The sequence below is a fragment of the Hyla sarda genome, chromosome 3 (genome assembly GCF_029499605.1).
Source record: "Hyla sarda isolate aHylSar1 chromosome 3, aHylSar1.hap1, whole genome shotgun sequence".
Lineage (NCBI taxonomy): Eukaryota > Metazoa > Chordata > Amphibia > Anura > Hylidae > Hyla > Hyla sarda.
In genome coordinates, this window is record NC_079191.1 from 19,785,496 (window position 1) to 19,799,409 (window position 13,914).

A 13,914-nucleotide genomic window follows, 5' to 3' on the forward strand; every position below is an offset into this window, starting at 1 on the left:
TAGCCATTTATCCCCAAGACAAGCGCAGATCCTTCCTAAGCCTGTCCATTACTGCCTGCCAGGTACCTACTAAAATCACCTTATGTTGGAGAACCCCTTTAATCTACAACCCAAATGATGGCAGGAGCTGGAGGGAAGTCTGGAGAATTCCAGCTACCGCACATCATAGGAAACAGCGTTCAAAGTCAGATCAATGTAATGGATTATTTACGGGAGTCTAAGTGGCGGGTTACACCATCTTTAGCACAATAATCCTCTCATAGTTAATGCCTTCGCTTTGTACCTCAGACGGTTGGCTCTAATGTTGTGAACGCAGCAGAATTTCTGCAGGAGTCATCAGTAACCCGAGAACTTACCAGCTCCTTCCTGAGCCAATTCAGAGCCTCGTCGATGCTATCGAAGCCATGGATCTTCCCGGACGTGAATATGCTTTTTTCCTTCGGGACCGCCGCGGGCTTCTGATCCGGTTTCCTCTCAACCGTTGAGCCTATTGCCCCTTCAGTTTGTGTTTTTTCCTCCACCTCTTGCTCCACAGGAAGATTTGGGCTCTTCCAGGGTTGATCCTCCAGTCTCGCCCTCCATTCTAGATAGGACGGTCTCCTGGTCTCCAACCTCAACTTCTCAGTCAGGGCCTTCAAGTTTCTTAGATGGTCATCTGTTGGTGGGACGGAGTTACCTTCAGCTTCATCTTCTGGTTCCTCAATTTGTATCTTTGGTAATGACATGACTGTGAGACAGACAAAGACTGACGCGGGTAAGAACAGTCATACGGTCCACGTCCCGCCTCCTTCCCGGCTGGCGGTCATTTACTATGTTGGATCCTCAGCTGGATTGCAGCATCTGAAAATAACAAAGTAGCAACTGATGTAATAAAACCAGACTCGTGAACAAATACAATGAAACGGGTGACTGACAATCTCCGACAAACAAGGGATCAGGACTTTCTGGTGTTGCAAAATAAAAACAGAAAAACTCATAAAGTTACTGAATTACTTGAATGACGCAGACCGGTTGTGTTCACAACACCATTGTGCCATCCATGGAATGTACACGGTGACAACCTGTCAAAATGGGATGCCAATGTATAAGAGCACGGACGGGCAGGGCCCTGTTGACTTCAATAGCCCTAATGTTGTCAGCTGGTGACGAGGTCATGTGTTCTGGTCCCTTTCTAAACGCATACGTGTTTGGACTCAAAAACAACGGCACACTGCTCTTTAGAGCCCTCGTCAAGACTAGTGTTGAGCGCGAATATTCGTAATTTTTTCCCCCCCACAGAACACATCACAGTGATCTCATCCCTCACTGCTTCCAGCTTGTGGTCTACAGAAGGCTCCTATAATATTTACTGTATTAGACTGGAGAAGAAATTTCCGCAAATATGAGAATATGCAAATATTCGCGAATATCCTCATATTCGCAATATCGTCACTAAAGAATATTAGGAGATAGATAGATGGATGGATGGATAGATACAAGCAAGAGAATACAGCAGCACACAGTGTGCTGCTGTATTCTCCTGCTTGTGTATATTTAGCCTAGCAGCGTGCGCCCGTATGCAATAGTTTGGTATCATTATGTGCTGACCAACCTATCCTTTTTTTTAGATAGATAGGAATGAGATAGATGGATAGATAGATAAATAATATAGATAGATAGATAATATAGATAGATATGAGATAGATGGATAATATAGATAGATAATATAGATAGATAGATATGAGATAGATGGATAGATAGATAATATAGATAGATAATATAGATAGGTAGATAGATATCCGCATGCGCACACGCGCATGCGCATAAACGCATGCGAAAATAACCGCAAATATATCGAATATGCACATTTTCGTCCATATATTCGCAAAATATCGTGAATTCGAATATGGCCCCTGCCGCTCATCACTAGTCAAGACATGTATAGATTTGGGAAATGTCTAAAATGTAGTCCCCAGCTCACTACATACGAGTCATAGATGTCAATGGGGCCTGTGCTCGTCTGTGCACAGATATGTCGGCATTTCATTTTCACATGTTGCCAACATATACCTAACATGGATGGCACAACTTGTGATGTTTCCGAGACCATATAGTTAAAAGGGGTATTCCCATCTCCGCTTTTTATCCCTTATCCATAGAACTGATTAGTGGGGGTCTGACAGCTGGGACTCCACGGATCCCAAAAACGGGGACATATTTGTCCCAGGAATTAACAGAGTACGCCACTGCTCCATTCATTCTCTATGGGGACTTGAAATACGTTGATTTACAATGGATGGAGTGGTGGCCGCTCATTCCGTGGACAGTTATGTTCCCGTTCTTGTGATCGGCAGGGGGTCCCCGCAGTTGGACCACCACTGATCAGCTTGTTATATCCTTTGGATACGAGAATACCCCTTTAGCTATATGGTCTCGTTCACATCCCAATTGTGCCGTTCATGTTATATATACGTTCCGTTCTTATACTGTGCACCGTCAAGCACACAGGCCACATTGACTTCAATGGCCCGAACATTGTGAGCTAGTAATAAAAAGAGAGGAATGCGCCTCTACCAGAAACCTCTAGATCTTTCTCTCTCCATACGTGGTCTTTCTAAAGAGAGTCACCCCACCTCCATACACAAGATGGCTGGTGGGTCCGGCCAAAACTGGTGGATTTGGTCAACTCTGCTACTGATAGAACAAGAGTGTAAATGGTTGTTTTCCGGTAACATCAGAGGACCCTTAAAGGGGTTCTCTGCCCCTAGATATCTTATCCCCTATCCAAAGGATCGGCACCCCAGACATCCGGCGCACGGAGCGAACTCCGTGCTGTATGACTGGCGATACGGGGTGTCACAGCTATGCTCCTCAATGCAAGTCTATGGGAGGGGACGTGACGGCCGTCACGCCCCCTCCCATAGACTTGCATTGAGGGGGCATGACCGTGACGTCATGAGCAGGGTGTGGCCATGACGTCACAAGCCTCCAGCGCTGCACCCGACGCTCTAAAAGACTGGTGCAGCAGGGACATCTCGTGGGTTCCCCAGTGGCAGGACCCCCGTGATCAGACATCTTATCCCCTATCCTTTAATGTAGTTATTGGAGGTCTGTGGTCCAGTGGTTTACTAGATGGGGGTGTGGTGGCCCAGTATGGGAGTTGTTACTCCGTACCCTTGCTGCCCTGTCAGGCAGCCTCCCTTCAGTGTCCCCTGGGCCCCCCTTGTACTTGTCCCCCCCATGTACATATGTTTACCATCTATTATACTGTGTAATGTGTCACTTTAAGACGTGAGTTGTCATGAGATTGTTACCCAGGAGGTATCAGTGACCAGGTGACCTAGGGGTGACCAATGGGACCCCACCAGTGTCTCCCCCATAAAGGCCCTAGGTGGAGCTTCTGTTGACTCTCTTGGAGCTTAGAGCTCTTATTGCTGAATTCCAGTGCAGTTGAGTCTAGGAGTCTGTCTGGAGTCATAGGAGCCTCAAGTTAAGTCTGCAGCCAAAAGCTACAAGTCTACAAGTGAGCTAAAGTCACAGCATTGTCAGTCACAAGTCAGTCAAGTCAAAGTCATCTGTCAAGTCAGTGTGGCCTGTACTAAATTGTCCCATTCTACTACAAGTCCCAGCAAGCCCTTAAGGTCTCTGCGCCACTGGTCACCTTCTGGGGCCCTGGCTGAACTGTATAGACTTTTCCACCTGTCTAACCTCAGTAAACCTACCGTTTTCCATAACTTGGCATCGGAGTCATTATTGCCCCTGTGCCTAACCTAAAATCCAGCGGTATACCTTCGGGTGGTTTTAGGCTAAACCACTCCCTGGCGTCATGAACACAAGGGGTTCATGCCATCTGCCCCAAGGGTAATTCCATCTGCCCTGCATCACACCCCATACCACAGGGGCACTATTTCACCTCAATATAAAATACTAGAGCATAGGACAAGGGTTAATCTCACAACCCCTTCAAGGTCCTTAAAATGTATCCTACCTCTGGAAGTCTCATCCACCTCAAGAATGGGGATTCCATGACCCCAGCTTGGACTCGTGGGAAGGCTGGCAGCAGCTAGGTCTGGGTGGAGATGGGAGATGTATATGATTTTCTTTTAATAGTAGAAACGAAAACAGATGAGCAAGCCTCCTCCGCACAATGTTCTCCAAATAGGTGGCACCACCCCAATCTAGCACTTTCCTATGGATAGTCCCTAAATATCTTACATGGGAAACGCCTTTAAATAACAATACAACAATACTTACAGTCATGGTATTCTGAACTATATAATGTATAACTCCAGTCTCCAATATTTAGGCTTCCACTGGGCTCCTCGGCACGTTAGACCCCTGATGATGAAGGGTTAACACGATAGACGTCTGCAGTAATGGCTGCACCTTGGACAATATTCGTGCCGTACTAAAAGCCTCGCCTGTGCGATCAGGTTACAGATCGTCCTACAAAGAGATACCTGGAGTGAAGGCCCTATATTCTCTCCTTTATTTCACTACAAAATGGAAATCTCGGTCTTTGATCAGTGAAAGTCGCCCTGTCTGGTCGAGATGCTTCACAGCTTGTGGGAATCCTCCGCGCACAATGGAAAGAAGAGACGTGGGAGGATCAGGATTCCTTTGAAACATGACATAGATACAAATGGCCCATTACGGTACAATAAGTGGTCATACAGTAGACACTTTGTGGGACGATTCATAAGGATGACAAGAACATTGCTATCGTCAATCTTAGGGTACACACCTTAAAGTGTTGTCCTACAGTAACCTACTGTACGGCCCTTAGAGTAGGACCCAGTTTCGCCAGATTTTGGAAAGACTAAGGCTGTGTCAGGTCCCTGGGAAAGCTGAAGCTTTGACCAGACCTCTCTACTTCCCATTAAAAGGAACCAATGCCAAAAACAATGAACCTTTCACCTTCTGGGTTCTGTATAAGCTGTGTGGGAGATTAGCTCTGTAGATCCAGGCAAACAGCAGTAACAGACAGTTTTTCAACAACCCTCACGCTTAGGCATAAAACCCCCACAACAATAAATCCTGCTTGTTCAGTGTTACCTATACAGAAAACTTCCCTGTCTATACAGATGGCTTACTACCAGCCCCCAACACACAGCAGTTATCAAATGTGTTACTCACACACGTATAATGTCTCTTTTTGAGGAAGCAAACCTCTGGATTCAAACTCTCATCAGTGCAGGCTCCTTACAGCCTCACTTGCAGACTAACTCTCATCTAGTTTTAAAGCCCAGTGACAAGTTGTCTTCAGAACCTGTGCTGATCTGGGCCACACTGAACTGAAAACCTAGACATCTATGTAATAGGGGGATTTCCTACCTATGTGACTACTTAACTACTAGGGGCTTTTATCTAAAAAGGAAGGGTACCCTACCTACCTACCCACTGTGGAATTCTACCTAATAGGGGGATTCCCTACCTGCTTACGGGGGGCTTCTACCTAATAGAGGGGATTCCCTACTTACCTATCTTCAAGGGACTTTTACCTAAAAGGGGAGCATTCCCTACCTACCGGGAATTTCTACCTAATAGGGGAATTCCCTACCTACTTACTGGGGACTTCCTACCTACTTACCTGGGGCTTCTACCTAATAGGGAGATTTCCTACCTACCTACCTACTGGGGCTCATGCCTAATAGAGTGGATTTCCTACCTACTGGGGGCTTCTACTTAATAGGGAGGATTTCCTACCTATATACCTGGGGCTTCTACCTAATGGGGGGGGGGGGGGGGGATTACCTACCTACTGGGAACTTCTGCCTAATAGGCAGAATTCCCTACTTACCTATCTTCTGAGGGCTTCTACCTAAAAGAGGGGGGGGGGGGGGTTCTCTACCTACCTAATTACTTGGGACTTCTAGCTAAAAGGAAGAGATTCCATACCTGCACTCTGTGTTCTTCTACCTAATATGAGGGCTTCTCCCCCTACTTACTGAGGGCTTTTATCTAATCGAGGGATTTCCTACCTATATACTGGGGGCCTCTACCTAATAGGGCGAGTCCCTACATACCTAATTTCTGGGGGCTTCTACCTAATAGGGGGGATTCCCCAGCTACTTACTGGGTGCCCTCTACCTTATTGGGGTATTCCCTACCTATCTATCTTCTGGGGGCTTCTACCTATTAGGGGGGATTTCCCAGCTACTTACTTCAGGCTTCTACCTAATAGTGGGGATTCTCTGCCTACCTATCTACTCTGCACTTCTACCTAATAGAGGAATTCCTTAGCTATATACTGGGGGCTTCTACTTAATAGGGGGGATTACCTAAGTACCGGGGGGCTTAACAAAGTCTAGAGCCACCTCTGCTGTCACCAAGAAGCAATATTTTTTTTTATTTAAATAGTCAAAATTCTTGAAAAAAAGAAAAAATGAAAACGTAAAAAAAAAAATCGTTTTTCTTTTATCTTCCCTCCTGTTTGTTGACCCTGGTCGGAGGTAAAATATTGATTCATTGTATGAATAGGTTGGATATTTGCCAGAGGTGTGAAGTTCTTAATATCCTGTCCTCCTCTATGACACCTCCATTCTGATCGATAGCCTGTAGACCATGTGTGTGCGCTATACTGGAATGTCTCACCTCTCCGGCCCCCTCTGGGTGTGTAATGGTCATGAATAAGAAAAAAAGTCCTGTTTGGTTTCCATGACAACGGATGCAATAAAAGGGACCGAATGAAATGTTCTTCTCGGCAGTCAGCAATTATACCAAACAGAGGAGAAATGCGTTTACCAGAAGCGTGGTGACTACATGGATCAATGTGGCACCTGTCTGGTGGATGGACGAGGAAACTGAAATCCTTGTGTAGATCAGTGGTCTCCAAACAAGCATGCTGGAAGTTGTAGTTTTGCAACAGCTGCTTCATGGTGCCCACCTCTGTGATTTCGCACAGGTCCTATGCCAACTTTCACCCTTGTACGGGTGGGACAGCTCTTCCTCTTGACTGCATGTGGCCCCATATAGCAGTTAGGCCCCCATATAGTAGTTTGACCACAACTGACCTCACAATTCCCCTGTATAGTATTAGGCCTTCGTACAGTTTCTGCATATAGTTTAAAGCCCCCTCACAGTGTCCCCATATAGTATTAGACTCCCTCACAGTGCCTCTATATAGTATATGGCTCCCTCACAGTGCCTCCATATAGCATTGGGCCCCCTCACAGGGCCCCCATATAGTATTAGACTCCCTCACAGTGCCTCTATATAGTATATGGCTCCCTCACAGTGCCTCCATATAGCATTGGGCCCCCTCACAGGGCCCCTATATAGTATATGGCCCCCTCACAGTGCCCCCATATAGTATTAGGCTCATCACAGTGCCTCCATATAGCATTAGGCCCCCTCACAGTGCCCCCATATAGTATTAGGCTCCCTCACAGTGCCTCCATATAGTATTAGGCCCCCTCACAGTGCCTCCATATACTATTAGGCTCCCTCATAATGCCTCTATATAGTATATGGCCCCCTCACAGTGCCCCCATATAGTATTAGGCCCCCTCACAGTGCCCCCATATAGTATTAGGCTCCCTCACAGTGCCCCCATATAGTATTAGGCTCCCTCACAGTGCCCCCATATAGTATTAGGCCCCCTCACAGTGCCCCCATATAGTATTAGGCCCCCTCACAGTGCCCCCATATAGTATTAGGCTCCCTCACAGTGCCCCCATATAGTATTAGGCTCCCTCACAGTGCCCCCATATAGTATTAGGCTCCCTCACAGTGCCCCCATATAGTATTAGGCTCCCTCACAGTGCCCCCATATAGTATTAGGCTCCCTCACAGTGCCCCCATATAGTATTAGGCTCCCTCACAGTGCCCCCATATAGTATTAGGCTCCCTCACAGTGCCCCCATATAGTATTAGGCTCCCTCACAGTGCCCCCATATAGTATTAGGCTGCCTCTCCATCATTCCCCCGGAGCTCCCGATGCTCAGCTCCGTGCAGCTGGCGAACAGAGGAGAAAAACGTTTACCACCAAAAGCCGTGTCATGGCCAAAGCGTACAACTCAGTGTGCATCCTAAAGGTGTACACACTGGTAAAGCTGTGCTCACTTGGGGATTTGGAACATGTGTCCCAGATCCTCTACACAGGACCACAGAAGGGGTAAAGGGGTGTGCCCTTTACCCCTTCTGTGGTCCTGTGTAGAGGATGGGCCAGCCACTTCTGGCCCACAGGGCTCCCGTCCTACCAGGAATTTTTCCGGAATCCCAGCAGGGCAGTCAGAACCCTTACCCTAGGTTGTCACCTATAGGTGGTGTCGGTCTTGGCCAAAAGTCCCCAAATAAGACACTAATACTACAAATAGTGCTTATTAGTTGGGGAGTCATGTTACAGATTGTCCAGTTGAGCCAAGCAGCTTCAAGTTATGCCTCTTTGTTACGCCGAGCGCTCCGGGTCCCCGCTCCTCCCCGGAGCGCTCACAGCGTTCTCTCATTCGCAGCGCCCCGGTCAGACCTGCTGACCGGGTGCGCTGCGATATTACTCCCAGCCGGGATGCGATTCGCGATGCGGGACGCGCCCGCTCGCGATGCGCATCTCGGCTCCCGTACCTGACCCGTTCCCCGTCTGTGTTGTCCCGGCGCGCGCGGCCCCGCTCCTTAGGGCGCGCGCGCGCCGGGTCTCTGCCATTTAAAGGGCCGCTGCACCACTGATTGGCGCAGCAGGCCTAATCAGTATTCTCACCTGTGCACTCCCTACTTATACCTCACTTCCCCTGCACTCCCTCGCCGGATCTTGTTGCCATTGTGCCAGTGAAAGCGTTCCCTTGTGTGTTCCTAGCCTGTGTTCCAGACCTCCTGCCGTTGCCCCTGACTACGATCCTTGCTGCCTGCCCCGACCTTCTGCTACGTTCGACCTTGCTCTTGTCTACTCCCTTGTACCGCGCCTATCTTCAGCAGTCAGAGAGGTTGAGCCGTTGCTGGTGGATACGACCTGGTTGCTACCGCCGCTGCAAGACCATCCCGCTTTGCGGCGGGCTCTGGTGAATACCAGTAGCAACTTAGAACCGGTCCACCAGCACGGTCCACGCCAATCCCTCTCTGGCACAGAGGATCCACCTCTAGCCAGCCGAATCGTGACACTCTTCATAAACCCCTCCATTTTTCAACCCCCCTAGTAGAGGCATTGACCATGTCCCCTCCAGTGTGGGAACTTTCACATACTATACTCCTAAAGGCTCCCTGTATAGGGGAGGGGGATGTACCCTCCACCTAATGTGGGAACTTAAGGTTCACCATCTGACCCAATAATTAGATTTCTGAAAAAGACGCAATCCCTGCCACAAACTTTACTAAGCGCAAAGATCCCAAGAGCTAGCCACAGATGCCCTATACTTACAACAGATGACTCTATAAAACATTATGTTGCATTGCATTTACCTGGTACTCTTAATCTGCCAGCCTATAGGACTTTTTAAATATGGAGGGCATAGATTTTCCTTCCTATCTCTATGGCAGGTGCACATATTTTTACATAGGCGTATTGGTTGACTCTGGAGATACCATGGGTACCATGGTGTATTGGTATTGGTTCAATGTAAAGGAGCCAGGACTTGTACCCCTGGTGCCAGGTGCCAGCAATGCCTTAGTTCTTTCACATAATCTGGGCTGCCCCCGAATATGGAGTAAACATAATATTGTCTTTCTATGCAATGCATTTCACTAATCCAACATTTTTTTTTTATTATTCCATTGGAATAGAACAGGGAAAATGTCAAATCCTGGACTTTTGGGGGTCTTGAGGACTGGGATGGGGACCTCTGAGGACATTACTCTGCCCGTACTTGTAGGAGCCTCCCCCGTCCTCCCAGCCTCCACACTTATTACCAGGACATGATAATCCTTTGATCTCTGAGCTGATTAAATTGTTATTTTACAAGGAGAAGTTACAGGATTTTAATCCCCTGAAATTGTGATGATTGACAGCTCCATATAATTCAAGAAGGTTACAGCAGTTTATGTCCCAATAACACAGAGACAAGACCCGACCTGAACGAGAGACGCCCAGGAGGAAACGTCTACTTCACCACCACTGGGAGGTGGGATCGGAAGAGACAGGAGTTTACAGCACCTGACCCCAAAAGATCCAAAAGTCTTCAGCACGAAAAAAGTCCTTAAACTAATCTGTTTCTTACATACAATGTATCTGGAAAGTCTTCAGACCCTTGAACTTTTGTCACATTTTTTTATGTTGCTCCTTGTGTTCCCCATCAATATGATCACCATACCTGACAATGACAAAGTGACCACAGAAAGTTACAAATCTTTACTAATTCATTGAAAAAGAAAAACCTAAAATCTTTCAGTTACATAAGTTTTCATACCCTTTACTCAGGACTTAGATGAAGCCCCCTTGGCAGCCCTGTTGCCCCCCCCCCCCCCCCTCTGGATTCACCACTGGTATTGGGCAGGTGATGGTCAGTGCCTGGTTTCCTCCAGACATGATGCTGCCCCCACCATGATCACTGTAGGGATGGTATTGGGCAGGTGATGGGCAGTACCTGGTTTCCCCCACACATGATGCTGCCCCACCATGATCACTGTAGGGATGGTATTGGGCAGGGGATGGGCAGTGCCTGGTTTCCCCCACACATGATGCTGCCCCCACCATGATCACTGTAGGGATGGTATTGGGCAGGTGATGGGTAGTGCCTGGTTTCCTCCAGACATGATGCTGCCCCCACCATGATCACTGTAGGGATGATATTGGGCAGGTAATGGGCAGTGACTGGTTTCCTCCAGACATGATGTTGCCCCCACCATGATCACTGTAGGGATGGTATTGGGCAGGTGATGGGCAGTGCCTGGTTTCCTCCAGACATGATGCTGCCCCCACCATGATCACTGTAGGGATGGTATTGGGCAGGTGATGGGCAGTGCCTGGTTTCCCCCAGACATGATGCTGCCCCCACCATGATCACTGTAGGGATGGTATTGGGCAGGTGATGGTCAGTGCCTGGTTTCCTCCAGACATGATGCTGCCCCCACCATGATCACTGTAGGGATGGTATTGGGCAGGTGATGGGCAGTGCCTGGTTTCCCCCAGACATGATGCTGCCCCACCATGATCACTGTAGGGATGGTATTGGGCAGGTGATGGGCAGTGCCTGGTTTCCTCCAGACATGATGCTGCCCCCACCATGATCACTGTAGGGATGGTATTGGGCAGGTGATGGGCAGTACCTGGTTTCCCCCAGACATGATGCTGCCCCCACCATGATCACTGTAGGGATGGTATTGGGCAGGTGATGGGCAGTGCCTGGTTTCCTCCAGACATGATGCTGCCCCCACCATGATCACTGTAGGGATGGTATTGGGCAGGTGATGGGCAGTGCCTGGTTTCCCCCAGACATGATGCTGCCCCCACCATGATCACTGTAGGGATGGTATTGGGCAGGTGATGGGCAGTACCTGGTTTCCCCCAGACATGATGCTGCCCCCACCATGATCACTGTAGGGATGGTATTGGGCAGGTGATGGGCAGTGCCTGATTTCCTCCAGACATGATGCTGCCCCCACCATGATCACTGTAGGGATGGTATTTGGCAGGTGATGGGCAGTGCCTGGTTTCCTCCAGACATGATGCTGCCCCCACCATGATCACTGTAGGGATGGTATTGGGCAGGTGATGGTCAGTGCCTGGTTTCCCCCAGACATGATGCTGCCCCCACCATGATCACTGTAGGGATGGTATTGGGCAGGTGATGGGCAGTACCTGGTTTCCCCCAGACATGATGCTGCCCCCACCATGATCACTGTAGGGATGGTATTGGGCAGATGATGGGCAGTTCCTGGTTTCCTCCAGACATGATGCTGCCCCCCACCATGATCACTGTAGGGATGGTATTGGGCAGGGAATGGGCAGTGCCTGGTTTCCTCCAGACATGATGCTGCCCCCACCATGATCACTGTAGGGATGGTATTGGGCAGGTGATGGGCAGTACCTGGTTTCCCCCAGACATGATGCTGCCCCCACCATGATCACTGTATGGATGGTATTGGGCAGGTGATGGGCAGTGCCTGGTTTCCCCCAGACATGATGCTGCCCCCACCATGATCACTGTAGGGATGGTATTGGGCAGGAGATGGGCAGTGCCTTGTTTCCTCCAGACACGATGCTGCCCCCACCATGATCCCTGTAGGGATGGTATTGGGCAGTGCCTGGTTTCCCCCAGACATGATGCTACCAGGAGAAATGGGAGGAGCCAGAGCTACATATTAGGTGTCATCGTAAAGGGTCTGAAAACTTATGTCCATGGGAAATTTTCTTTTTTCCTTTTGTAACAAATTTGCAAACATTACTAAAATGCATTTATCTCTTTTTTTTGTTATAGGGTATTGGGTGCAGAATGATGTCACCCATCTTGCCTGGGACCCTGAAGAGTGAATCTGCCATAAAGGAGTGAGGGACATGTTATAATATAACTAATATAACCTAATGGACATGCAGAGGTCTGGGAAATCTGTGTCACTAATCCACATAGAAGGTAATATTCTGATTGTATACTGTGGGACCCCAGGAGCAGATATACCGTAACTAAGAAATGACTGTATAAAACTTTTAATAACTCGGGATACACTGTGGATTGTAGATGGTCAGAAGACTATAGGACACTGCAGGGAATAGCGCCTCCAGTGGCCAATGTGACACACTGCAAGGATGTCCTGAGAATTGTAGAAAAGAAGATGCAGTTCATAATATGGTAAAGTGTTATTATACGGTAAAATAGGGCGACATTAAAATGTTGTTGATAGAAAAGTAAAAAAGTTATTATTGGTCTAAGCAAGAGAAGGAAAAAGCGATATGCCAAAAATTGCTGCAGCAGTAAGGGGTTAATATCACCAATCCTAGGAATTATACTACTGGTAATATTATAAACTCATCTAAATGATAAAGCACAAAAATAACAATACAAATAATAACACAGAAAATATAACATCCAGCAGTGCACACAGAGCACATATAACATCCAGCAGTGCACACAGAGCACATATAACATCCAGCAGTGTACACAGAGCACATATAACATCCAGCAGTGTACACAGGGCACATATAACATCCAGCAGTGTACACAGAGCACATATAACATCCAGCAGTGTACACAGGGCACATATAACATCCAGCAGTGTACACAGAGCACATATAACATCCAGCAGTGTACACAGAGCACATATAACATCCAGCAGTGTACACAGGGCACATATAACATCCAGCAGAGCACACAGAGCACATATAACATCCAGCAGAGCACACAGAGCACATATAACACCCAGCAGTGTACACAGAGCACATATAACATCCAGCAGTGTACACAGAGCACATATAACATCCAGCAGTGTACACAGAGCACATATAACATCCAGCAGTGTACACAGAGCACATATAACATCCAGCAGAGCACACAGAGCACATATAACATCCAGCAGTGCACACAGAGCACATATAACATCCAGCAGTGTACACAGAGCACATATAACATCCAGCAGTGCACACAGAGCACATATAACATCCAGCAGTGCACACAGAGCACATATAACATCCAGCAGTGTACACAGAGCACATATAACATCCAGCAGTGTACACAGAGCCCATATAACATCCAGCAGTGTACACAGGGCACATATAACACCCAGCAGTGTACACAGAGCACATATAACATCCAGCAGTGTACACAGAGCACATATAACATCCAGCAGTGCACACAGGGCACATATAACACCCAGCAGTGTACACAGAGCACATATAACATCCAGCAGTGTACACAGAGCACATATAACATCCAGCAGAGCACACAGAGCACATATAACATCCAGCAGTGCACACAGAGCACATATAACATCCAGCAGTGTACACAGAGCACATATAACATCCAGCAGTGTACACAGAGCACATATAACATCCAGCAGTGTACACAGAGCACATAT

At 47.9% G+C, this 13,914-nt stretch overlaps 1 protein-coding gene across 1 annotated transcript in view; it reads right to left on the reverse strand.

Annotated features, from left to right (window-relative positions):
* FAM167A (family with sequence similarity 167 member A) overlaps window positions 1-13,914 on the reverse strand; it is a 66,687-nt gene that overhangs the window by 28,075 nt on the left and 24,698 nt on the right. Inside the window, exon 2 of the mRNA XM_056563840.1 lies at window positions 357-840. Within this exon, the coding sequence (XP_056419815.1) occupies window positions 357-725 (369 nt within the window). The 5' untranslated portion in view covers window positions 726-840. The remainder of the gene's footprint in view (window positions 1-356; window positions 841-13,914) is intronic.